The sequence below is a fragment of the Enhydra lutris genome, unplaced genomic scaffold, assembly GCF_002288905.1.
Source record: "Enhydra lutris kenyoni isolate GAN:26980312 unplaced genomic scaffold, ASM228890v2 scaffoldscaffold88, whole genome shotgun sequence".
NCBI classification, from domain to species: domain Eukaryota; kingdom Metazoa; phylum Chordata; class Mammalia; order Carnivora; family Mustelidae; genus Enhydra; species Enhydra lutris.
The window spans coordinates 469,653-496,174 of NW_019154172.1; the positions used below are offsets into that span (position 1 = coordinate 469,653).

Sequence of the window (26,522 nt, forward strand, 5' to 3'; positions counted from 1 at the left end):
CTTGGTTAGAAAGTGAGCTACCAAGTTTACTTAAACAAGGAGAACACTATCCACAACACACCCTTAGTATTTGATCTTGTAAAAGGAATAATCCTACCAACAGCAGAATGATGGACCATGAAGGAAAAAGGAGTACCTTCCAAAGAGCAGAATCAAGACCTTATCATAGGTCTTCTGTCACTTCTGGATGTTGGAGTCTGTGAGGGAATGGCTTCACAGTGCCTGCCCAGCTAAATGTCAGAATACTAGGGCCTACTGATATCATTTGTCTCCCACTATTTCTTTTTGCATATGGTAGTTTCTCTTTAGTTTTCATGTACAGATGTCACCATTGGATGATGGATAACAGGAAGAAATGGTTCATCTGTTAATCTCATAGTTTGCTGAATCAGTAAGAGCTCTAAGAAGACATGGTAGAGAGAATTTCATATCACCCAGAAACTTGAGATTTTTACTCTAGATTATGTTTTATTTTCCCCCTCCTTGGGGGGTTAAGTTCTGCTAATGAGACACAAGGATTAAATGGATATTTTGAGGATCAGAAGCATAACCTGTGGCAGAGCTTGAAGGGTCCACCAGAGCCATTTTCCTCTGCACACGGATATACTACCCTTTTTTGTAGTATATCTCTTTGTGGGATATACAAGACAATGTGCCATGAAATGCAACAACTGGGGGAGGGAGGATGTTTGTTATAGCAGTTAGCCTATGCTGACAAATAAACATAGCATGATATAAACACATTTTTCTGTTTGTTTGGTTAGTTGGCTCTGGTACTAGGAAGCAGTATTTACTTGAATATGATAGTAGACTTTATCTACCAATTAAACAAGAAGACATTTAGGATCATAAGACGTTTAGGGTGAATATTTTCAAACAGATGTTATAATCTTAAAGATGCAATCAGGTAAAAACATTATTATCAAAAATAGAAAAACTGCTTGAGTTCTACCAAATGCTCATGGTTTGTTTATTGTTTCTTAGGAAAATGTGTCTCTTTTCATACTGCTGCAGGAAAATTTGCTTTTTCTTTCAATAACATAAAAAAGAAACATACTTTTAAAAAATGAATATATACACATATATAAAAATGTACAGTTGACATTTCTATACTCTAAGAAGATGGGATGTTGGGCTTCATAGTCCTCACTCTCCACGACTCCTATCATATCAAGTGTGACGTGAACAGCTTCCACTTGGGGGATATAGAGGATGAGCTCTTGTGTTACTCTGGGAGACTTCCTCACTACCATGCATGAGTATGTCAATTTGTTTGTATGACTAGTGAAGCAGAGAATGAAGTACACCTCTCTAGAAGACTGGAAATGCCCAAAGCAAGCACCATGAATCCCCATCATCTTTCTGGCACAGAGTGGGCACTCAGTGAATGGAAGAGGATTGGTTGAGATAACCAAGTGGAGGCTTCAAGTCTTTGCATATATTTGAGAATTTGAATTATGGTTATCAGGAAATGAGGGGCATAGTCATATATATAGAAACAACATCCTTTGAAATAATCGGGAATTAGCTGGATAAGTCAGCAATCTGGAAGCTAGATTTGGGGGCAGAAAATCAGAGTCAGCTTGGACAGGCACTAAACAAGATTCTAATGTGACTCACTGAGATGAAGAGGAGCCCTGCTCCAGTCCTAGAGGTCCAAAGCATCAACTTTTTGGTGGCACTGCACAACATGCAATTGCCCGCCCAGGAAGGATCCATGGGGCAAACCACACCCTCCTCCACAAACAATCAGGACCAAATGCCTCTGAGTGAGGCCTGTATATAGGTCCTACTAACCTGTATATAGGTCCTACTTCACAAGGGAAAGGAAGGCATTGGTTCAGACCACTATACAAAATTAGGAATGAAATTGAAAATGCATTTAATGGGGGAAGAATAGAGCTGATCCTCTTGTTATCACCTCCATGTACTTTTTCAGATGAATCCTGAACAGTTGGAACTGAGGCTCTAAGGTACCAAGACATACAGCCTAAATCAGAGGCTCAGGGGCTTAGAGTGTTGGGAAGAAAAACTTCATAGCACACGTTTTTAGGGGCAAGTGAGAAGGGGTTATGACTCAGGGTGACATCATGCTAGCTGCAAGGCAAATGTGATGCAAAAGCAGAGGAGGAGGTTCAGCATCTGGCTATTGGCTCTCCAAGGGCTTGCTTGGCTATGGACCCCATTACTTCCACTTGGTCTTCTGCTGAGCTGGTGCTGCAGTGACTGTTGAGGGACATGGGTCAGGAAACTTGGGGTGACAGGGCTCAGGAACTTTGGGGTGGCATGGTTCCTTGCTTTTGGGGACACCTGGTTCCTGCAGTGGAGGTTGGCAAAACTGTTTCACCTGCTGCTGCTGAGGCTGTGGGGGAGGGGTGCAGGGTTGCTTCTGCTGAAGGGAACTCATGCTTCACAGGAGGCTGGACCAACAGACAGAAGAGATGACTTAAACAGGGACTAGCTAGGGTAGAAGCCATGTTCAATGCCGCTTCAGTTATCTTAGCAAACAAATGTTTTCCTTCCTCCCTTTCTACCACAATGGGCACATTAATGATTTTTGAGCTTTTGAGAAGGAGGAATGTAAAGGCGATTTGGTTTGTCTCACTTGAGTAGAGCCTGTATCTTCCTGGCACATCTTAAAACCCAATTAACAATGGAACAGAACAGCAGGCTCCTGGCAAGAATGTGAAATCTCAAGATTGGAGCATATAGAAATGTGATATTGTTTAAAAGAAAAATTAATAACAGCAACAACCCTGTAACTTCAGCCCACCCACATATTTCCAACAAATAGAATGGCTTGTCATCTGTAAGGTAACTATTGACTTCTCTAGAACCTACACCATCTCGCCCCTGGCTTTGCTCCCACCTTCCCTGGCCTCCAATGTTTTCCTCATTCCTGCTTGTTCAAATACTGCTCAGCCACCATGGATCAAAGATGGCCTCATATGATATTGGTGGGAAGTTTTCTAGAGATTTCTTCCAGAAATCATCTGTCTCCCAAACTGCCACAGTACTTCACTCACCTTTCTCACCTCCTGCTGATGACTTTGTATGTCAATTTTAGCTCCTCATGACCATGTCTTCTTTTTTTCCTGAATAAATTGTAGTTTCATCGAGTGTTTTCCCTATTGTCTAAATGTTTTTGTAGTAGGTGAGCTGCCCAACATAGTAAATTCTCACAAAATGATTTGTTGGAAGAACAAAATTCTCTGTATTGAAATTATGAATTAAGAATGATAGCATTGGAGTGCCTGGGTGGCTCAGTGGATTAAAGCCTCTGCCTTCTGCCCAGGTCGTGATCCCATGGTCCTGGGATCAAGCCCCACATTGGGCTCTCTGCTCAGCAGGGAGCCTGCTTCCCCCCTTTCTCTTTCTGCCTGCCTCTCTGCCTACTTGTGATCTCTGTCTGTCAAATAAATAAAATAAAATCTTAAAAAAAAAAAAAGAATGATAGCATCACTAAAAGTGCAGTGAACCTAAGGTCTCATCTCTATCTTGCTGGCTTTGGGTTCTTGCACAACCCAGCCCTCTCTCACTAACACAGCAGGAACTGGTGGAACAAGTCCCTTTAAGCCCAAACTATGATTATTTTTAAAACAAAGATATTTCTAGAGGCTATGACTCTGATGAGTAAACTCCAACAATGGGGAAAAGATACCAAGAAGACCAAGGAAGTTCCAATAAAAATAAGATAACCTGAGTGAATAGTAAAGAGTTTCAAAGAAAGAGACTCACCTGTTATGCATACTATGCAGGCTATGTGGTCAGCTGAATCTGGTGTGGTGCCCCCAACCAATTAGCCTTTTATATAAGGATTGAGACTTGTCTCAAGGAAATGGAATCTTTTTGGAACTGCTATCTCTTCATTCTTTGCCTGTTAAATACGATTCACCCCAACCCCTTGATTTACATGTTGGCTCAGCTTTTGTGATGAAACCACCTACTTGACTTTTTTTTTTTTTTTTTTTTTTTTTGGGCATTTACTATCTGACAGTGATGTCACCTTGACCTAACCCTGACTGAGCATCCTTTGAACCCAGGTGTAGTGTTGATCGTGAGGGTACTGTGGCCTGAAATGAGAGAGAAGGAAGTTTCAGGGCTGCTAGAACTAGAAACACTCCTCTTTTCGGGAAGACCCTAACTCTTGGCATGGATCAGGCTTGTTGGGCTGCTTAATACATGAAGTGGAGATAGATGGAGATAAACAAGATCTTTGTGGTTATTCTGGGAGACCAAGGGCATAGTGGCATGAATTTCCCCAGATGGAAAAAAGTGATTCTGTTTATCCATCACTTAGTGTACCTTGGCCTGGAAAGAGAGAGGAAATGCTAAAATGTCTCTTTGGCCATAAAAATTCTTTACTCCAAGAAAAGCTTCAGAGCCAATAGCAGATAAGACATGAGGACCCTGATCAGTGAAAATGCTGGAGAAAGTAATCAGGTTCAGCAGCCTCAGAGCAATGCAGCCCTGTGAGCTCATCTACTTGTTCCATTAAACTAACACTAGGTCCTAAGGACTCTGCTTGTAATGGGACTCCCTTCCTGGAGGAGCACAGGGACAAGAGATGTAGGATTCCCTGATCCTTAACACCAAAGATCGCTCTGCTCAAGAAAAAATAAAACTGAGGTCACTAATGCAGGCCTATTCTCAACATACAACCTGTAATAAGCTATGGTCTTTGAAAAATCTAAATCATTAAAACCCATGTTTGGGGGTCCCCTCCCTCCTTACTTGGCTCACCTAAATGTTTGTGAGGTATCTGTTGGCTCCATGGGAATGTTACCTCCTCTGAACTTGAGGCTGAGCCTAGCTAGCCATCACCAGAAGCTCCACCCACTGTGCACCCCTGGTCATTATTCTATACTTCAATCCCTACATGGTGGCTAGTGTGGAGTAGATGCTCCTGGGGATTGACAGTTATAGAATGGGTGGGTGCATGAATGACATTTGTTATAAGACACCCGGAAGATACTTTGACAACTACAAAGAAGTTTCTTCTAAGGGAAATGCTCTCTTGAAATGAGCCTCATGGCATCAGCTAGGATAAGAAGTAAGCGCTCAGTGAGATATGGATGTTTCTGCCATTGCCCCCACCCATCTGTGTCCCTGTCTGCTGGAGCTGAAGTGGTCACTTCCCTTTGGGCTGGGGCCACTGCCACTACCATGCCTAGATTCCAGCCCTTTTGCATCAATTTAACTGTCTCCTAGGCCTCTCCTCACCCAGACTCCATCTCTAAGGACTCTGCAGAGGGAGTTCCAAGCACAACTTGCTGATCCGGTAGGATTCTGAGACCTAGGGGAGCCTGCTTCCTATTCCTTGGTTGTCCATGGTAATAGGTTACTGCTTCTTATGTCTTTCCTGGACCCACATCCCTGAGTGCAAAAAAGGGCTGTCATTTGATATTCTCTGGACTTTTATCTGATGCATCTGCCTGACTTGTGTCTCCTTTCCCCCAGCAATATCTTTTCCTTTCTAGCTCCTGAAATTTGTCTTTTACCCTCTGCCTTTCTTTGTCCATGTACTGAATAGCTGGGGATAAAGGCTTTTTCTACTATTTAGAGAAACTCAATTCCTTCACTGTCTGTCATGGATTAACCAATGAATTTGCTGGAAAGCCACATGGTTTCTGATTGCAATAGTATCTCCCCATATGCCTCTGACTTTTATGCTAATGTACCCTCAGGATCATAGTATACTCATATTCTTATATCTTGCTCTTACTGTTTTTTTTTTTTTAAATATTTTATTTATTTATTTGACAGACAGTGAGAGAGGAAACACAAGCAGGGGGAGTGGAGAGGGGGAAGCAGGCATCCCGCTGAGCAGGGAGCCCGATGCAGGGCTCTATCCCAGGACCCTGGGATCATGACCTGAGCTGAAGGCAGAGGCTTAACCACTGAGCCGCCCAGGTGCCCCTGCTCTTACTGTTTTAACTCTTCTAACACCTCTTGAGCATCCCTATAAATTTTCTCTACTTTATCTCTTACCCACAGACTGTTTTATGGCTCTATTCATGTAGGTCTGGATGGGCTTTGTGCAGGATTCCCCCTCCTCCTTCCTGATTCAAGGCTTCTATGATACTACAGTGCAGGGTGTTTGTAGAACACAGTGCAAGCTTGTGTGCTTGCTCTGGAAGTGTGATGGAGTTATTGGATACAGAACCAGATTGGACAAATGGTGGTGAAGGGGATTAACCAGAGGCTATGGATGAATTCTCCTGCCTTCATCTCCAGGATGAAGAGTTCTGAGACCATTTCTTAAGAATCCTTGAAAAGTCTGAGACTTTAGCACCAGGCACAATTTTCTGGAAAAGCTAGGTTAAGACAGTCTCATGCTCCAGATTTATTTGGGAATGAGATCCCAGAGAAAAGGAATAATGAACAAGGGGATAACTAAGAAGGAAAGAACATACATTCAAAGAAGCATTATCTTTTTTGCACATCCCCAAGAACAAGTGGTGGTCAGACCCAGGAGAATTTTCAGGCATCCTGAATGTTGTATGGTAATAAGCTCAGGCTATAAATCTTCTTCTGTTAAGTGTCATCCCAAGGAGATCAAGGCCTGATGTTTGGTGAAGGTGCTGCCTCTTACCATGACAGAGTGCCACGACAGAGAATATTTTCTGCAGTATCATGAAATGGAGGATCCATTTGTCATTGTGGTGTTTGGCTCTGCCAGTTGCTAGGACTCTGTTAGCTTTGGGAAATGTAAAGAGGCCTTCAAAGGAGAAGGTTTGGGCAGACACTATGTAGGTGGTTACTGGAGAGGTGGACACTGGGAGAGATCCTGTAGTGATGCACAGTGGCAAGGTGGGCTTTCCAGAAGTATGGAAGGTGATGGACATTTGAAGACCATGCCTCCAGAACTGAGGTAGGATGTCACAGGATAAGCAGGTGTGGTTGCAGGAAGTGGCTAATAAGTCAACTTACTTTCTCGTTACTTAGCAGTATTTTAAAGAAATAGGTGACTGAGTTAACAGAGGTTCTCTCCTGCATTGAAGGATAGAAAAGTTCATCTGATGAGCTAGGGCAGTATTTGTCTATCTTGTGAAGATATTTATTCAGCCCTAAAGTCATCATTTTAACATTGGATTGCTTTCCCTCCCTTCCCATTTAGCATTTTTCCTTACCAGAAATTTGTGTTTTACTATGAAGACTCTCCCTCTATATGACATTATTCAAAGAAAATGCTCTTTTATTTATGCAGTAAAAGCATTGGATAAATTAAGGTTGACTGAGCAAATTTTTGCAATTGTGATTCAAGAATTTTTCCTTTTCCTTATCTACCATGAAATTCATTTTAACTAAATAGCCTCTGGGAATGAGGCATGTGTTATTTGAGAAGAATGGCATTTAGTCCACTCTTTTCTGAAATCAACAGTGAAGAATTCTTTCTCAAATGGACACTCTCTTGTTCCCATTCCCTTTTCAATGTCATCTGCCTAACTTTCTTGTCCATGAAGACTTCAAGATAACAAATCATAAAACAAAACAAAGTCATACTACACACTATCTGTATCTTCTCCTCAACATACTAGAAGCACATGAGAAAAAGCACAATCATCAAACATTTTTTTTTCAGATTTAAAATAAAATCTGATTGTTTAAAAAAAAAGAAAAAGATGTGAATCTCAAGAACTCAGCTCAGCCATGTGGGAGATTGTATCCTCACAGAGAGAGAAGTAGAACATCCCGAGGCTGAGCAGGTTTGGTTATTTCTCAAGCTCAAGTACAAGTCATCTGAAAGTACATGTCTGGAATGTCAGGTGATGACATGCCCTGGAACCTCCCCATTGGAATATGTGCTCAGCACTGCAGGCCCTGTCTAACTCTGCAGTTACAGCAAACTGCTGGAGGCAATGGAAAACTATGAGGATTCTCCAACTCTAGATCAAAGAAATTCCTCCAACTCATTAATTCAACTGTAAGTACTTACAGATTGTTAGGTTGGGTCTTGAACTATTGGGATGCAATAGTGAACACTAACAAAGGTTTCTGATCTTGTGGAATTCACATGTTATAGGGGAGGGTGGAAATAAACAATAAAGAAACATGAAGACTATGGAAATTATGTGTTAAATGCCAAGGGGAAAGTATAGTAGTATAAGCAATTGGGAGCACCAAAGTGATGGGATTGGATTTTGTGTTCTCTTTGAGAAGCTGGTGTTCAAAAAGACTTGCAGAAGATGGAGTTGGATACTAGAATATCTGTGGAAAGAGAATACACTTCCAAACTGTCTAAGGCTAGAGCCTGCCTGGCATGTTCAGGGGGCACTGTGGCTGGACTGGAAATAGTAAGTGGAACAGAGGCAGGGGCCAAAGGGAAGCAAGTTTATCTGCTGCCTTTATTGTCTGCCATTAGCCATCCTTAGAACATTATGATCCTTCCTTTTTCCACAGCACATCCTTGGTCCGCAGAAATAGTCAGCTCAGAGTCAAAGGCATGGAGGAATATTTCCTCCACACACATCACATATATCCCCTGGGCTTTTTTGGCTTTGAAAGCTTCTACTCTATAGAAGTAGGGTAACCTGTAAGAGTAGACTTAAATCATATATAAAGCCTTTCAAGGACAGAAAATTTAATTACCAAGGAAATGCTCTTTTAGTGGGCTTCAGTTTCTCTTGTATGATGGGAACACCACTGTGTCACTCTCATTTGGTAAATACATAATTGTGATTTTTGAAAATATATCCTTTGTTATTAGATAATGTTAAAGAGATATATTGGGCAAATTTACAGTACAGGCATATGATTGTGGTAAAAGGAATTCTGGTATGAATAACTGAATTTTGGGAAAATATTCCCTCATATACCTTTTACTACAAGCCAAATGACACCTGTCTGGTCTTCTTGGCCCTTTGTGGTTTCCTACCTTAAACCCGGGCCCAGAACTCACCATAGTCCTTTTCTTTAGTGTCAACCTATAAAACAATTATCCCCCAACCTAATCCCATCTACCCCTGTACTGTGGATTTTTTTAATGTTTATTCTTTTTTAAGATTTTATTTATTTATTTGAGAAAGAAAGAGAGCACAATAGAGGGAAGGACAGAGGGACAGAGGGACAGAGGCTCCCACTGAGCAGGGAGCCTGATACTAGGCTGAATCCCAGGACCCTAACATCATGAATGACCTGACCCAAAAACAGATGCTTAACTGACTGAGTCACCCAGGTGCTCCTTTTTAAATGTTTAAGTAATATTGGCTTTATGTGTCTTTAGAATAGAGGGCTCTCCGCATTACTGGAAATTGGGATGTTTTCTGCTCTACCTTTCCCCAGCACCTCCCCAAGTATTACCCTGTGTGAAAACATTCAGTCAGTAAAATTGTTACCTGCTACTTGAAAAGCAAATTATTTGCCCAATAAGTTTGCAGTTTAAAAAAAAAGATGACTGGAAAGATGGAGAGATTTGGTTAGTCTCAATTATTACTGACTTCATTTGGCAAAATATTAATGAGTTCATGAAGGAAATGGCCAACTTGCAAAAGTAGAAATAAAAAGAATCATTACAGTACAGAAATTTGATTTTTTTAAAAGTTAACTATATAGGTGGGGGATGGGTGAAATAGATGAAGGGGATTATGAAGTACAAACTTCCAGTTATAGAATAAATAAGTCATGGAGATGAAAAGTACAGCATAGGGGGTATAGTCAATTATATTGCAATAATGTTGTGTGGTGATGCATGGTGATGGCACTGTTTGCTTTGTAGAATATGTTGGAAGAAATGATCCTGAGGTTTTGAGACATGGAAAGAAAGGAGTATGACATTCTTTCTATCCACATTTATTTTATGAAAAACAAAATACCATTGTATGAAGTCATGGATGTTTTGGTGTTTTTGTTTTGTTTTGGTTTGGTTTTTGTCATAGAGGAAAGCCTACCCTGACAAATAACATGGAGATAATAAATTTTATTTGTTTAATGCTCTTTTTTAAATAAATTATTATTTGTTTCTTTGTTTTAGTGGTAGACACATGGCTTACTAGGATATGGTAAGAGATATTAACTAAATAAGAATTATTATAGGGACTATAGCTTTAAGGATTTTCAAATCGATTTTTCATTTTTAAGTAATAGATCCAGGTAGAAGGGGCATGAGGAAAGTATCATTGGCTGATTTATAACAAAATGTTCATAGATCTCTTTGAGCTTTGTTAATCTTAATGAAAAATGGATAAATATTTGAAAATAGTCATAGAAAAATAAAACTACAACTTACATTTCATAAAAATATGGGTTAATGTACTATATAAGATCATTATATCTTATGTGCCATAGCTTTAGAAAATTCTATCATATTTCTCATAATTTTTCACGGGGGTAGTGGTCTGGGTCTTCTAATTTTATTTTAATTTTATTTATTCATTTGACAGACAGAGAGAGATCACAAGTAGGCAGAGAGGTAGGCAAAGAGAGAGGGAGAAGAAGTCTTCCTGCTGAGCGGAGAGCCTGATGTGGGGCTCGATCCCAGGACCCTGAGATCATGACCTGAGCCAAAAGCAGAGGCTTAACCTACTGAGCCACCCAGGTGCCCCAGGTCTTTTATTCTTAAACCCCTATTGTCCTTATGAAATTTACATGGGAAATGGACAGACTCTAATGGAGAGGGGGCCTATAAGGAGATTTGGGGGAGACAAGCTTGCCCACAGGTTGCTCCCAGCATTCTAGAAGATACAGAATCCATTTTTCCAAAAGTATTGTAGGTATAGATGGGAAAGAGTGGGTGGTTTGCAGTTCTGAGTCTTGCTGTTTTAGATGTAGGAGCAGAATGGAATTGGGATAGTTCAGACTCAAGGCCTTACCGGAGGACAGGAGTTATCCAGGATCAATAAGTGAGGTTTAGAAGGTTCCCTGCAAATCCACATCATCATTTGGTGAAAATATAAGCCATTCAGCATCTCACCAGATATTAGATATGATCCCACTATTTGGCAGGTGGCAGGCTGGGCCCTGAGTTGACAGCCCTAAACAGGGCAGAGTGTTCCTGCCCTTAAAATGCTCACAGTGAAGAGAAGTCAGGTGTGATCCAGAATTCAGGATGTGATAAGAGCCCTAGAGGAGACAATTAGGGCAGTTTGGCCCTGACAGCTGTGCCTGAAAACATGTCAAGGGTCAAATGAGCACAATAAATCCCAAAGCCTAGACAGGCCACTTGGTTCTGGGGAAGTGGGGATAGTAGGGATGGGGAGGGGTGTCCAATATAAAACATAAAAGAGAATAGACAGAAGGGGGGGGATTGAGAAAATTAAGCTGGGGTTTAGTAAAGAATAAATTAAAAAGTGGTTGACCTAAAAACCCAGAAATGATTCTTTTTTGAATCAGAGATATATAAGTACAGAGAACTTGCTCAATCACCACTTTCTATCTGAGCCAGGAAGAATCTATTTTTTTTTTTTTTTTTTCAGAAGAATCTATTTTTAAACGTTATGGAGATCATAGTTCTGGTAGAACAAAGGGAAGTGAAGGTGAGAAAAACAAGGAAGAACCACAAAAAGAAATCAAATATGTATTTTTTTTATCTGCACAGTCAACATGAGCAACCAAGCTGTAGGCCTGAAGTTTGCCAAACTATGCATAGTTTGGACCTCAATTTCTTTACACTGAAATAGTCCAATGGGAGACAATTTTGCCAGAACAAGAGGAGAAGAGCAACTGAGGGAAGACAAGAATATGCGATAGGAAGGGGACAAATCCTCCTTTAACACTTGACTGGCATCAGCTGTGGAAGTCAGCTGGGGCTGACGGGGGCTGTGAGTGTGAGGGGGGCGTTGGAGTACCCAGGCTCCCTACCAGAAGATGGGGAACTGAGGTAGGGAGAAGAGATACCATGGCTACTCCAACAAGGATCCTCCGCCCTTGGGCTGCAGTGCCTCAAGAATGTTCTGGATGGGCAGGACATACAGTTTCTCTAGTAAGCAACATTTTCAATGACTTCTATATTTTTTAATATCATGGCAGAAAGCCTCAAAAACCATAAAATAACATTGTATAATGTATAGTGTAGAAAAACAGAGCTATTCAAAAAAGGAGAAAGAGAAAGAGAGAGAAAGAAAAGGAAAGAAAGAAGGAACATTCATATAAGCAACCAGAAATAACAAGTTATATGTTACTGTATTTAGTGCTAAGGTATTTTTTCTATAAATCCACACATATATACATTATTAAAAGACTCTTCTTTTGTTTCTATTGTTTGGGGTCTGCTTGCATTATTAATATAATCTGAACATTTTCCAATAAGACTAACCATTCTTCGGGGCGCCTGGGTGGCTCAGTGGGTTAAGCCTCTGCCTTCAGCTCAGGTCATGGTCTCAGGGTCCTGGGATTGAGCCCACATCGGGCTCTCTACTCACCAGGGAGCCTGCTTCCCCCCACCCTACCTGCTGCTCTGCCTACTTGTGATCTCTCTCTCTCTCTCTCTGTCAAATAAATAAATAAAATCTTTTTAAAAAAAAGACTAACCATTCTTCTACAACAATTCTCTTTAATGGCAGCTGTACAATCCCAATACATAGACACTCACAGATTATTGAAATTATTACCTATTGTTAGTTATCAACATTTTTCTATTAGATACAATGCTGAAGTGAGTATCCTAATGTACAAAATCTTTGTGTACATGCATAAATATTTCCTAAACATAAATTCCCGGAATAAAATCAGTGGCTCATGAGTCAGGTGACCTTCAAACCTTTTGATTCTTCCCTACTGAACTTTTCTTTAGGATGTTTCAACTATATTCATAAAAGTTGTGTGTTGTAGAGCCCATTTCCCTACTTGGGATTAGCTTGTTTAATTATGAGTGGCCCTGAGCCCTTCCACCACTGAAATCAGCAGTGACACGAAGCCACCTCAAAGATGCAAACCTTACAGACCTAAGTAACATCATTCACTGCTACCAGTTTGACAACTACTTGTCACCTTGTAATGACTTGTTGGGACAACTTCTGTCTTACATTCTCAAATATTTCTGAGTCCATGCCAACTCTACCTGGAGCCCTTGTGCACCACTCAGATGTCACTTGCCACCTGCCTCACACCTGCTTGATGTTACGGACTATTTGCTTTGTCAAGAAATTGGATTCATGGGGCGCCTGGGTGGTTCGCTCGGTTAAGCATCTGCCTTTGGCTCAGTTCATGATCTCAGGGTCCTGGGATTAAGTCCAGTGTTGGGCTCCCTGCTTAGCAGGAGTCTTCTCCCCCTCCTCCCCACTCATGCTCTCTTTCACTATCTCTCTCTCTCTTAAATAAATAAAAAAAATCTTTAAAAAAATTTAAAAAATGGGATTCACTCCCCAGTGACCAATATCAATGACAATGAAAATACATGCTAACTTCACTCATTGAAAAAATAGATCCCTAATATCCCAGACCCACTCAACAAAGACCTGTAAACCAGCTGGTCATCCTTGAAATCAAGACTAAGAGGAAGGAGAGACAAGACCTAGAAATCCAGAGAACAAGACTCCGGGTGCTTCAGAAATAGTTTCTGGTTGATCTTAATTAATCTTCTCCTTTCTGGATGCCAGTTTCTTTATCTTGAAACGCAGGGGACATGATAGGTAACATTTAGGTCTTTTTTCACTTCTGACATTTTATAGCTTAATGACCTTGCTCTGCCAGTTCATGGCTGATTATCAATCTCACTTGGATCATGGATTCCTACTTGTAATCCTATCTTAATTAATCCCCTCTTTTCCTAATCACTTAATAAATAGCTTCCTCTGGGTTATTTTTGGGAGAGTTACTATTGCAGGTGTAAGGTGTATGTGTGCTTGTGCTTGTGCATGTGGTTTTAGGTGTATTTATATGAGAACAGCATGAATACTTCCCCACCTAAAGAAGAATGCAGATTCTCCAAGGGGAAGCACTGTGTTTCCTCCCATCCCTTTTCCTGGCATAGGTTCAGGCCTGGCTATACACAGTGGGTCCCCAGCAAAAGATAACTTTACCTGAGCTAATAAGGCTGGAAACTGTGTGGGTAATTCTGTGAATGTGTAGTTATTTATAATGAATGTACCTCATTTTGAGTGTGTCTGCATGTGCTAGGTATGTGGAAGGTAAAATGTGTGAAGAAAACCAGAGTATCAGGTTCATATATGTAGGAGTAATTTGGGGGAAATAAACAGGAGCCTTAGGGTAGGGTATTCAGGATGAGAGGTAGCTTGAAGAAGCCTCCATTGGAACTAAGGCATGACAGTTCCGGTGCCAGAAGAGAGCCCTGTTCCAGGTGTGGCTGCCCAGAATGATAGCCTTTGGGTTCCATTATGAAACAGCTATTGTCATTCCAGGGATGCCCTTAAATATAACCACATGCACGCTCATAGCAGGACACATTACCACAATTAGATAGATGATGTCTACACTAACTTCTTTGTCTATAGGTCCTACTCACAATGGTAGAATGAAAAAAGGACAGATTTAGTCAATGATACAGTCAAGAGTGAAATTAAAAGTTATTTAATGGGAGCAGAGAAGGAAACATGCATTCTTCCAATCCAGATTACCTCTTCAAATGAATCCTGAGCAACTGAGGATTAGCAAAGCCACAAAGGCCTTCTGCATAATTCAGAGGTTCAGAGGATTTCTCAGAGTATGTAAAGGAAAGTGTCATATCATATATTTTTATGATGCAAATAAGAGAGAAACTATGAGTCAGGGTGAGAATATACTGATTATAACATCTATGCAATGAAGACACAAAAGCAGAAGGGGAGAAGGTAGTCATCATCCAGCAGTCAGCAACTCAAGGGGATAGCTCCTCAAGGGCATGGCTCCTCAAGAACATGGATGTGAACCACATCAGTTCTGCTTGGTCTTCTGGCCTGAGCCTGGAATAATGGTTGAGGGACTGGGCTCTTGTACCTTGGTTTGGCCAGGCTGAGGGACCTTAGGGTGGGCTGGCTCAGGGAACTTGGTGTGACCTGGCTCAGGAACTGTGGGATGGCCTCGTTCAGGACACTTGGAGCAGCCTGGTTCAGGAAGTTTGGTATTCCCAGATTGTGGTAACTTGGTGTTGCATGGCTCTTTGGTAATGGGAACAAATGGATCGTGGGGTGGAGCCTGGCAGGGCTGTTTAACCTGCTGCTGTTGGGGTGGAGGAGGAGGGGTGCAAGGCTGCTTCGGCTGCTGGGAACTCATGCTTCACAGGAGACTGGACCTATAGACAGAAAACCAACTCGGTTGTTTGGTAAAACAAAGAAGCCAAGTTCAATGAGAATATGTCTTATTTCATGCCCCTTCAGAAACAAGAGACTCTCTTTCTTTCAGTTTCCCTGCTTTTGAGATTGAAGGAAACTTTGGTGGTTCTTATGCACTTTCAGGAGGAGAAGTTTACAGGTAATTTACGCTGCTCCACAGAAGTAGAGTTTTTCTCTATGCTTCCTTTTCTCCTGTTGATCCTGAAAATCTACATTAGCAACACAACACAATGGTCAGCACCTAGGATTGAAAGGAGGCCCCAGGTTTTGAATAATATGGAAAGGTAATAAAGTCAAAGTCTGGAGTCTGCTTTCATGTCTACTATATAGGGTGCCTTAACTATCATAGAAAAATTCTCTACAAATCTCCTCGAGCCCACATGATCCCACCTATGATCCTTTGTTCACATAATCTTCATCATGCCTGGTTTCTGGGAGCTTTTCCATTTATCTCTGCTTGTCCACGCATGCTCACCCATTAATTAAGCTCTCCTCCTAGACACTCTCTGCCAAATCATCTTCTTCATTTTGCCACACTACAATACCTGCCTCACTCTCTCTACTAATTATTTCCATGCACTATGTTTGCAAATTATGCCTGTGTATTATGCTCTCTGATGGATTGTAGGTTCATGGAGTAAATAAAATCATATCTTTTAAACATCTAAATTGCCTTTAATATTGCAAATTCTCAATAGTTACTAAAGGGATTATTAAAATGTCACTACAAGTGCCTGGGCATGGGTTGTAGTTCATATCCACCTGCTAATTGAACATATGTTAAACAGAAGCCACTCTCCTTTCTGACCCCAAGTTCCACAGTGATAGTCTGAATGAGAAGTCAAAAAAGATCTATCAAGTCATCTTAAACACAAAATGCATTATATTTAAAGTAAATATATCCTAGCATGGCAAAGAGATCCCAATCAAAATAAAATACCATCAAGCAAATAATGAGAAAATCCAAGTAGAGAGACTCACCAGCCATGCAGAGAAGTTTGAGCTGACAGTCTTAAGTCTGGTGGGGAGTCTCTGGACATCTGGCTCTTTATACAGAATATGATCCTTGCCTTAGGGAAGTGGGATTTTTTTAGGCCTACTTTATCTTCATTCCAGCTTTTGTAATGAAAATCTCTGGCTTAACCTTTTTTTTGGCACCTATTGTTTGACAATGATGTCACTTGAGCCTCTCCTCACTGTCCACCCTTTGTGGTGAGGTTGTTATGGGTAACAGGATTCTTGGGTGGAGATGAGTTAAATCAGGTGAAAGTTCTAGGCTTCTGGGAACAGAAATAACCAGGTCTCTTGGGCAGGACCTTGATATTTAGCTCAGATTAATTCTGTTGTGCATTTTAGTCTTCTTCTAAGTGAATGTGGAGATGAATAGCAGGCACTACTGGTTCTTCTGGGAAACCATGAAGGGTGGCAATAAGTGAATCATCTCATGTTCTTCCTCTCTCAGTTGATCCAGCTCTGGGACAGGACCAGAAAGGTTAAAACAGAAATGCTTCACTCTGCTAGACTCTTTAGATGCCATGTTGACCACAGGTAGTAGATGTCACTGGGGTTGGGCAGTCAGGATTGACTGGATCTGTCCAACATGGGGCATAACCCTGAATATGGGATCTCCCCCCTCTGGAGGCAACACAGGAACAAGAGAGCTCTGATTGTCTGAATTCATACACCATCTATATCCTCTGATCAGGATAAGATGAAATGGAGGTCACTAATCCAGACCTGATCTCAAAGCAAAAATCTTTTGTTAGGCATGACCCTTGGAAAATCCAAACATCCTTACAACTCAGGTATGTGGATAGCTCCTCCCTTCCCATTGCTCTGCCTCTGTGTTATCTTCCATGAACCTGAGCCCTTAGGCACAGCCTCCACCATGAGCTCCTTCCACCAGTTCCCAAAACCCTACTTGTACTTTATCTTCATATGCTGTTTGGAAGATCGAGCAAATACTGAGAAAACCCAGGCAGTGGACAACTATTGTTTTCCCTGATTGATGTGCAGGTTTACATAAGGGTGAAAGGAAGGGAGGAAAGGAAAGAAAAATAAGAAGAGAGAGAGAAAACTGGATTACTTTAGAGAGATGTCTATATATTCCTTTGACAACCATAAAGCGACTTCTTGAAAATGATTAATCTTATGACAAGCCTCATGGCATGGCTCATCATCTTTGCTTCCTGCTTCCTTCTCCACTCATGTTCTTCCTTCTCTGCTAGTGTTTAACCAGTCAGCTGCCTCTAGGGCAGTGCCAGTGTTACTGTCACACCTAGGCCCTAGTCTCTAGTATTACATTAACCATCCCCTAGGGTGAGTCTCTATCCCTCTCCTCAGCCAACCACTTCTTGGCAAATTTGCTGCTCCAGCTAGAATTCTTAGCTCCAGAAAAAATCTCTTTATTGACCTCTTTATGAATCTAGATCTTTCTTGTGTGCTATATTGATTATGGACCTTGGTTCTAGAAGAAATCTTTTATTTCTTGCCTTTCTTTCCTGGGTGGGCTCTCTCCTCCATTGTCCTAACCATGTCTTATTCATTCTAAATAACAAAGACCTTTCTGAGATCAGCCTCTAGAACTTAGAACTTAGAACCCTAGTGTTCCTATTTGTTTAGACAAGCAGTCAGTGGCTGGGTGATAAGGCTCTTTCTACTCTTGAGAGAAGCTGATTTCTTCACTAGTGCTACTTCTACTAAGGAAACATACTCTACTGTAGAGAGTATGAATCACATTACTTCTGATGGTGAGTCCCACTTCTTGAGGTACCTTGATCTAGGCCCCTTTTCCTGTAGCAGAAGGGGCTACATCAGTGACCTGGGCCTTGCTTTGGACCAATATGTATGTGGGTGGCATTGGGTACCTTTAAACACTTTCAGTTTGGATCTTGCTCTTTTGCCAGTCATGTCTTCATGGACCATTCCCACACATTCTCTTGGATTCTGTCCTCTCTTGATCTTGTATTCCAGGATGCCACAGCATGAGATGTTTGTGTGAATTTTCAATGCATTTGAGGAAGTGCAGGCTTGAAGAGTTAATGCCTCATGGCTACATTTCCCCATAACTGATAGATAATTCTTCTCTCTTTCAAACCTCTGAGACAATTTTTTTCATATTTTTCATATTTTTTCATATTTAATAAGTACATTTAAATTAATTTGGACATTGCAAACACCTGTGATACCATCACCACAATCAAGAACATAGGCATATTCAGCACCTCTCATTGTTTTCTTCTCTCTCTTTCTCTCTGTCTCTATCTCTCTCAGTCTCTCATTTTGGTGTGGTGAGAACACTTGCATGAAGCTTACTCTTTTAAGTTTTAGGTACACTGTACCTTATTCTTAACTATAGGCATTACAATGTAGAGCAGATATCTAGAATTTATTGATTCAGCATAACTGAAACTTTTATCCAATAATGCTCATATCTGCTTCTGCATTCAGAAGGAATGGAAACTCCCCATTTACCATACCACTCCCCTATGAAAACCACTATTGTATTCTCTGTTTCTAAGAATTTGATTGTTTTAGATGTCCCATATAAATGGAATCATACAGTATTTGTCCTTCTGTGACTGGCTAATTTTCCTTTAGCATACTGTTCTTCAGGTTCATTCATGTTGTCACAAATGTCAGGATTTCACTTTTTTTGAAGCCCAAATAGTGTTCCATTTTGAGTCTATACCACATTTTCTTTTTTTTTTTTTTTTTAAGATTCTATTTATTTATTTGACAGACAGAGATCACAAGTAGGCAGAGCAGCAGGCGGATAGAGAGGAAAACAGGCTCCCTGCTGAGCAGAGAGCCCGATGATGCGTTGCTTGATCCCAGGACCCTGAGACCATGACCTGAGCTGAAGGCAGAGGCTCAACCCACTCAACCCACTCAAGCCACCCAGGTGCCCCATACCACATTTTCTTTATCCATTCATCTGTCAGGGAGAAGCTATGGTCTTTCTACATCTTGGCTATTATGAATAGTCCTGCAAAGAGTATGGGAGTGCAGATATCTCCTAGAAATGCTGGCCTCGAGTCTTTTGGATAAACACTCAGGAATGGGAAGTCTGAATCATATGGTAGTTATATTTTTAATTTTTTTCCATAACTGCTGCACCATTTTATATTTCCATCAACAATGCTTAAAGGTTTCAATTTCTCCATAACCTCATTAAAACTTATATTTTGTTTTTAAAATAATAGCCATATAGAGCCACAGAGGACTCTGAAGAGGCAAAATGATCTTTAGAAAAAGGAACAAAGCTAGAGTCATCACACTTCCTGATTCTGAACTATATTTCAAAGCTACAATAATTAAAATAGTATGGTACTGGCATAAAGACAGACACATAGATCAACGGAACAGAATAGAGAGCCCAGAAATATATCTACACATACACAGTCAACTGATTTTTGACAAGGGTGCTAAGAACACATATGGGGAAAGAATGATCTCTTTAATGTTTGGATGGATTCTCACAACAGTTTCTGCCTTCAGGATATATCTACCTATCTATCTATCTATCTACCTATATCCTGAATATATATATTCAGTTTGTTTCCTGAGATTAATGGTATATATTTATATATATTTATTAATAATAATAAAAAAGAAATAGCCCCAAACTAGAACCTACCTAAATGTTCTTGGAAGAAGGAAGGATTAAAAAAGCTATGATATTTTATTACTATGGAATACTATTTAGCAATAAGGAGTGGAATATAGATATGCACACCACAACAGCTTAAACAAATCTCAAGGAAAATGCTGAGTAGAAAAATAGTTAATCTTAACTTTGGTTCGCAATCCTGCAAACATGCTAAACTCACTTATTAGTTGTAGATTCAAGAGAAAATTCCTTGGTGTTTTCTACATAGACAATAATATCTGCATATAAAGACCATTTTACTTCTTCTTTACAGACCAATGGATTTTAATGTATCAAAATATAAGTGATTAGTTAAAATGGTTTAAGATTCCACTTTGACTTATTGGTTATTTTATTTTATTTACTTTAAATTATTTTTATTAACATATAATGTATTATTTGCCCCAGGGGTACAGGTGTGTGAATCATCAGGCATACACATTTCACAGCACTCACCATAGCACGTACTCTCCCCAAAATCCATAACCCAACCACCTTCTCCCTACCACCCACCCCCCAGCAACCTTCAGTTTGTTTTGTGAGATAGTCTCTTATGGTTTGTCTCGCTCCTGATCCTATCTTGTTTCATTTTTTCCTTCCCTACTGTACACAACCCCCCACCCTGCCTCTCAAATTCCTCATATCAGAGAGGTCATATGATAATTGTCTTTCTCTGATTGACTTATTTCCCTCAGCATAAAACCCTCTAGTTCCATCTTACTGGTTATTTTAAACAAAAGTCACTTAAGAGAAAAAAAAAAATAAGGATAGTCAGATTTTCCTCCGTTCCCCCAAAAGCAGGCAATAAATCTCCCCATGTGAAATGTACCCTCCCTGTAGCAGGGGTAAAGAGACATCATTATCACCAGAGGGGGGAAATTTAGAGTAGAGAAGACTGTATACTTTTTACTAACTTACCACCCCAGGTCCAAACTCTGTTTAGAATCCCTTATTAAATAAACTCCCAAAGTTAAGTTTTCCTAGTCTTATGAATTCCTCACAGATTTTATTGTCTCTCTTTCTAAAAGTTATAAAAACTGCCTGTCTTGGTCATTTCTTTGGTTCTCAATTTCCTTATTGGGCTTCCATGTGTGTGGAATAAAACTTTGTGGGTTTTTTTTCCCTCCTGTTAATCTATCTCATCTATTTAATCTTAAATTAAATATTTAATTTTTAGTTCAGTTGAAAGACCTTGAAAGTTGAGAAGAGCTTTTCCTTCTCTCCACAACTAATCTTTAGGAAACCACTATCTGTTGAGTTTTGGTATAGTGTCAAAGGATATCCATAATTAATTATATGAAAGTCACTAAAATACTCCTCTGTTTCCCAACTACATATCTGTGTGAAGCTGTAGTTTCTCCATATTCTTCAACCAAAACAACACATCACAACAGATTGAATGCAGAAGCAGATATGAGAGACCAACTATATTCCACTAATACAGACATTAAAGGTATTTTTAAAGCAGTGCTACTCTTATAACCAATTCTTTTGTTTAGGAAAATATAGTTGTTTATGTGTGAATTTGCCATGGATTTATATTTGGTAATTTTAATGAATTAATAAATATTTGAAGATTTAACACATAAATGTAATTAAACTCAAATCTGATTAAAATTATTATTTATTTATTATATTATTATATTATTATATTATGAGCTGGGAAATTCTCTAATCTGTGAGGGTATTTTTTCATCACCTAAATCTATGATTTTAATGAGTGGCTGCCTTCTTATTTTTTTTTTTTTCCTCTTCAGCAATTCATTCTATCTTATATAGATCCTCCATTCTTATGTCATCAAAGAAAATTCTTTTGTGAAACAGCAAATGTTGGTTGGATTCAACAAAAACTCCAGGATTCAAATTCTAAATTGTATTCATAAGAAATAATCATTATTATGCACAATGAAACTAAAGGTTTTTAGAAAATGATGCAGATGTTCCAAGAGATCATACCCTGATATCTGTCATGTGTGTTTTTTTTTTTAATTCATGAATATCAATAATTCCAACTCACCTGATTGATTCTCTAATACAGATTGAGAATCAGATTTTAAAAGAGTGGCAATTATGAGGAAGAGCCATTTTCAGAGTCAGGAGGCCCCTGTCATGGGGAAGCAGAACAGCGGGGTTAACACGCAAGCCCTGTGAAAATCCTAACAGGATTGGGCAGCCATGATACTATGTCAGGCAAAGACTCAGGACTGGAGACCCCACTTCATCTGGCAGTTTGAATGACACAAGCATTGAGCTTTCACCGAGCGAGGTTCAGAATTCCCCTCAAATCCACAGCATCTTCTGGTGAAGGTACAGACTATTCAACGTCCCAGCAGACATCAAATAAACTCCTACCATTTGACAGACACCTGGTTCTACAGAGATGTGGGGTGCTTGGAGTGGGGGTGTTGAATATATAGTAGAAAAGAGACAGGAGGAGAAGGGAAACAGGAGGAGCAACCTGGTGGGGAGTCAAGGACATTACCTAGGCAGATGCAGGAAGCTAGCTGGAAAACAGATTGGTATAGACACCTGGAAAAGAGGCTCTACTGAGTCAGACACAGGAGAAAACAGCCCACAGTCTCTCTGAACTCCCTTACTGAACAGTCCTCATCTAAACTAGGTACTATCTTCTCCCTTCAGCACACATGGAAATGGAGGTGCTCCTTCAGGTGACCGTGAAGAAACCAAGATATATCCATGAAGAGAATCAAATGTGCATTCTTTTATCTGCACAGGTGGGATTGCAACCGCACATGCACCTACAATCCCAACTTGTGTGCAGTTTCTCCCTTAAATTCCTCACCCGAAAGCAGTACCCTGCCCTCTATTGTTGGCTGGGAGAATGGCATTCTATTACTGAAGAGAGGAGCAGAGGGAAGAGCAGCTGGCACCTACCCCATAACCTTATTTAACCCTCAATGGTCGTGGGGTTTGTATAGAATGTCATTAAAAAAACAAAACAACAACAACAAAAAAAAACCTTAACTGTACCCTCCTCTTTTCCTTGTGAGCAGCTTGCCTGGAAATCGCTCCAGGGCTTTGAGAAGATTCTGGAAAACATATTTTCTCTAGCTCATCAACATCTTGGACAGCTTTTGCTTTTTTTAAACATGTGAAAGAAGTGTTATAAATAAATATAATTCCAATCTATGATGTAGAATATGTATAAAATATAGAGACATTTAGTGGTGGCTGATTGGCTCACCTGGTTAAAATATGACTCTTGAATTCAGCTCAAGTCATGATCTCAGGGTAGTGGGATCAAGCCCTGTGTCGGTCTCTGTGCTAAGCCTGGAGACTGCTTAAGATTCTCTCTTTCCTTCTGCCCTTCCCACCACTGTATTCTTAATTAATTAATTAAATACAGAGTCATTCAAAGAATAAAATAACCAATACCTTTTATTCTCCATCCCAATATAGTCACTGATTAAGTTTTGCTGTATTTTATGCCAGATTTTTAAAAATTTATACATATCTCCACAGATTTTTAACAAAGATGTTATGTGTCATATGCCAAATTTTAAATGATCTTGAAATTTTCTGAGCATTTTTCCATATGACTAAATATTATTTTATGATCGTGATGTATTTCATGACAGATATAAAATGCTTTGTTCCATCAATTTTCCTTTGGGATAATTTATATTGTTTCCCTCCTAACTTTTTTTGCTATTATATATAATGTTGAAGTGATGATACTTATAAATAAATCATTGTGTTTCTGAATGCATATTTCCCAGTGGAATGCAGAAAGCATGCAGGAGTGTAAAGATTTTTACTTTCTGCCCCTTATAGCAGTGTGTCACCAACCATGTCTCCAGTCACAGTCTGCCCCTATAATTGTGACTGCTTCTAGAGTTATTGCTGACATTACCCATCATGCCAACAAGCAGCAATCTGAAATCCCCTGGACATGCACAAACCTTGCATACCCAGGTGACATCATTCTCTCCTCCCAGTCTGATGATTACTCAACAACTTGCAAAGCTTTGCTGGATAACTTTTGTCTTATAGTCTCCAAATTTCTCTGGAGTTATTTCCAGACATATCTGAAGTGCTTGCACATCCTACAGGTATGAGGCAGGTGATGGGTAACACACCTGTCACCTGTTGCTGCCTCACATCTGCCTGTTGTTATTTTATAAGTTTTAGAGTTCATTTCCCAGTAACCACTGCAGGCCCTGTGGAAATCCTGTTGATCTCTCAGCTTCCAGACTTTTTGTTGGTCACAAGCAAAGTCAAGAAGACATGATTATCTTCTTGAAGGAGAGAGCAGATAGTGGGAATCTGAAGAACTGGGCTCTGGATATGGCTTAAAAATATGATTTCTGGGTGGTCTTGATGAATTATCTTCCCTTTTCTGGGAAAGGATATCATTTTTAGCTGGAAGCTGAATAGGCTTGCTATGTGTTTTAAAGTGTCCTTTCACCCTAACGTTTTGCCTGGTGATGACCTGTTCATCACCTTAATTTCATGCTGTCTTATCTGCATTAAAATGTCTTCCTTCTGAAACCTACCCAACTTTTCTTTTTCCTCTTTGATGTATTTATTTTGATGTTCTCTTTGGAGAGGTACCCTGTATATGTGGGGAAGGAGGCTGGGGAGAGAGAGAGGCAAAAGTGAGCAGGGGGAGGTGAGTGCGTGCTTTGGCGTAGATGCATATTTGCATGAGTGTTTATTTACATGAAAAGGGGTGAAGATCACCACCTTGGGCTCCTAGGCAGGCAAAGGATTCTACACTCCTTTGTACTGCTATAGCATAGGGGACTCAGTGAAAGATAAATACAGACTAGTGTGATCAAATCAGCATGTATGTGTGTGTGGGTGTCATGTGATTTGTGGTGTCAGTGTGTGCAGAAGTCTGTGTGTGTGTGTGTGTGTGTGTGTGTGTGTGTGTATCTGGCTATGAGTGATTCAGGGTTTGGCTCCATGTGCTGGGCCACCAGCAAGGGAAGATGCAGGAATAATCATATTGGAATTTTTACAAGCACTATTTCTTTGGGGTAAAAAATAATAATAAAGAAATAAACCAAACAGAAAAAGTGCAACTTGGGGGCCAGGATTGAGTCAGAGATGGCTTGAGACAGGTACCATCTATACTCAGATAAGACTCACTCAGGTGCAAAAGAAGCCCTGCTCTAGCTAAGGCTGCCCAAAGTAACAGGCTCTGGGTGTCCTTGACCCATTGCCAGCGCCGCCCCTCCCCCCCACACATGCACCCATGCTCTCAAGGGCCTGTGCCAGGCCCTTTCCTGCTTTATGATGAGAGAACAATGAAAAAGTTGAGTCAGCCAATGACAAGCACAGCCAGCTATGGAGTTAAAAGTGATTTAATGGGGACAGGGCAGGAAAGATCCACTTGATCCCCAGGCCTCTCTTTGGGTGAGCCCTGAGCAGTTAAAAGAGTAGCTCGCCAGTGAGACTCTTAGCTTCATTCAGAGGCTCAGAGCACTGCAGAACAATGGGAGGGAAATCTTTGTAGAGGGTGTGAAGAGGGAGGGTATGACTCAGGGTGACATCATGCTAATTGTAAGACACAGAAGCAGAATGGGAGAGGGGATTCAGCATTCGGTGTTTGGCTCCCCAGGGCTTGCTTGACTGTGGACCCCATTACTTCTGCTTGGTCTTCTGCTGAGCTGGTGCTGGAGTGACCGTTGAGGGACATGGCTCAGGAACCTTGGGATGGCAGGGTTCAGGAGCTTTGGGATGGCAGGGCTCTGGAGCTTTGGGGTGGCAGGGCTCTGGAGCCTTGGGGCAGCAGGGCTCTGGAACCTTGGTGTGGCATGGCTCCTTGGTTTTGGGGGCACATGGTTCCTGGGGTGGAGGCTGGCAGGGCTGTTTCACCTGCTGCTGCTGAGGCTGGGGGGGAGGGGTACAGGGCTGCTTCTGCTGGTGGGAACTCATGCTTCACAGGAGGCTGGACCTACACAAAGAACAGATGATATGACCAAGGATTATCTAGGATGGAAGCCAGTTCAATGCCAAATGTTCACTCACCTCCTCTGGCTGACCACCCCTACACACACTTGAAAAGTAAAATATGCTTTGATAATTTCTGGGCCCTTTCAAGAGGAGGAGTTAAAGTCAATTTGTTCTGCTCCATTTCAGTGGGGCTTATTCCCCAGCAACCTTTCTTCCCCAGACATGTCATAGCCCTCATTGACAAGTACCCAGGACCATACTGAGGTCTTTTGGAAAATAACGTTATAGAAACAACTGAAGTCTACCCACCCCCAGGACCGTGCAGCCCACCTAAGGCTTACAAAATGCCTCTGTGAGTCTCAGCTCCTGTGACCTCACTCTGCCTTTGCTTATACTGTCTGCTCTGAAGTGCTCTCCTTCCCATTTCTGCTTATTCAAATATGCCTCCATTATAGCTCACATCTTGCGTGATCAGCAGGAGATACTGGGCATGGTTCCCCCAAACAGCCCTTCCCTATCTCTCTGTTCCCATATCAATCACTATCTGCTTTGCATTTCATCTGTGTATGAGCATGCATTATCTTCCCTGATAGGCTGTGAACTTGCTGAATGAGATCAATAACGGTCTGATTTACCCAAAATACCTAACACAGTGCCTGAAACATAACAAGTGCATAGTAGCAGCCCGTCTCATGAATTAACATTTTTATTAAGTGTCATAAACAGAGAAAATAGTGGTGTTG

At 40.7% G+C, this 26,522-nt stretch overlaps 3 protein-coding genes across 3 annotated transcripts; all 3 read right to left on the reverse strand.

Annotated features, from left to right (window-relative positions):
• Positions 1 to 2,185: 2,185 nt before the first annotated feature.
• LOC111162071 (cornifin-A-like) lies at positions 2,186 to 2,407 on the reverse strand. The gene has a single exon (XM_022526267.1). The coding sequence runs from the start codon at positions 2,405 to 2,407 to the stop codon at positions 2,186 to 2,188; it is 222 nt and encodes a 73-aa protein (XP_022381975.1).
• A 12,401-nt stretch (positions 2,408 to 14,808) lies between these two features.
• Positions 14,809 to 15,147, reverse strand: LOC111161984 (cornifin-A-like). Its single transcript, XM_022526112.1, has 2 exons — positions 15,027 to 15,147; positions 14,809 to 14,954 (listed from the first exon to the last, which is right to left on the reverse strand). Exons 1-2 carry the CDS (start codon positions 15,145 to 15,147, stop codon positions 14,809 to 14,811), a joined length of 267 nt encoding a protein of 88 aa, XP_022381820.1.
• Positions 15,148 to 25,467: 10,320 nt separating this feature from the next.
• LOC111162085 (cornifin) lies at positions 25,468 to 25,761 on the reverse strand. Its single transcript, XM_022526288.1, has one exon. It carries the CDS (start codon positions 25,759 to 25,761, stop codon positions 25,468 to 25,470), a length of 294 nt encoding a protein of 97 aa, XP_022381996.1.
• Positions 25,762 to 26,522: the final 761 nt, after the last annotated feature.